Source organism: Austrofundulus limnaeus, unplaced genomic scaffold, assembly GCF_001266775.1.
Source record: "Austrofundulus limnaeus strain Quisiro unplaced genomic scaffold, Austrofundulus_limnaeus-1.0 Scaffold146, whole genome shotgun sequence".
Taxonomy (NCBI): domain Eukaryota; kingdom Metazoa; phylum Chordata; class Actinopteri; order Cyprinodontiformes; family Rivulidae; genus Austrofundulus; species Austrofundulus limnaeus.
In genome coordinates, this window is record NW_013952548.1 from 501,525 (window position 1) to 502,678 (window position 1,154).

Sequence of the window (1,154 nt, forward strand, 5' to 3'; positions counted from 1 at the left end):
ACGTAAAATAAATGTTTGGATAGGCAGTAAACCTTATAGGCTTCATCTGGTGTTTTGTACACATTTCAATTTCCAAATATTTGAAAAAAAAAAAAAACAGCAAGTATTATTATTAATATTAATCAGTAAACCCTTCTTATGGAGTTTCATGCTTGTAACTGTGACCCAAAAAAGTTTCTGGAGGACCACTTTCCCATCCAGTTTTGTTTTCAGAAGTTCCTCAAAAAAAAAAGGATTTTAGATGTCAGACTGGAAGGCACCAACCTGAAGAAATGACAGTTTCTAGCTGAGTGCCATTGATGAACACCCGTTTGATGGTTTGAGTTTTGATGTCAGCCCAGTAGATCCTCTCCTCCTGAGAATCAAAGTCCACTACGGTGACATCGTCAATGTCTGGCACCGTGAGCGCAGTCATGACGTTCATGTAAGGGTTGTCAATGTCCACGCCACGGATTTCAGAGCGACGCACGTAGAGCAGGAACCTTTTTAACGCTGGTGAGAGAATGATGCAATCAATCATCTGAGGTGGACCCGTTTTTCTGATCTTTTATTTCAGATCTAAATGAAAGTAAGATATCAATGGCTTGAATAAATGTTGCTTCCTTTAAAAAATGTCTCTTGTTGCCCACAAAACAATCTTGTTTTTCCTCTCAAAACTTAAGGCAAAAGTATGAAAAATGAGGAATGTGTTCCCACTCACCAAAGCAGGATTGTTTGTTGGCTGAAAGCTTCATGAGGTGTGGACAGGTGCAGGACACAGAGCGGTTGTAATTGATGAGACACAGATGTGAACAGGGACCACGTCCATCATTCTCTTCACATGGGTTAGATGCTGATGGGAAAGGAGGAGGGAGAGAGAACATTCATTGTAAAACAAACAAACAACAAAAAAAGGAAGATTGTCTAGGATAATTGCTGGAACTGAAGGGGTCTAAGAGCTTTTCCAACATGACATTTGCAGGCAGATCTGACTGTGTAGCATATGGAGAGACAAAGATAGAGAAGCTAGAAATAACCAAGCCTGGAGATCGTTCTTGCTATTTATTTATTTGTTTATGCATTTGTTTTCCCCTAACAGCAAACAGGAGATACAGTAAGACATAAGCTTGGCAGCGCTCATATAAAATCATAAAACATGTAGTAAAAATTATTAT

General features: G+C 39.1%; 1 protein-coding gene across 1 annotated transcript in view; it reads right to left on the reverse strand.

Moving 5' to 3' along the window:
* Positions 1-1,154, reverse strand: part of lrp1bb (low density lipoprotein receptor-related protein 1Bb) — a gene marked incomplete in the record, with an annotated part of 232,866 nt that overhangs the window by 97,080 nt on the left and 134,632 nt on the right. Inside the window, 2 exon segments of the mRNA XM_014016494.1 lie at positions 265-492; positions 701-832. Of these exon segments, the coding sequence (XP_013871948.1) occupies positions 265-492; positions 701-832 (360 nt within the window).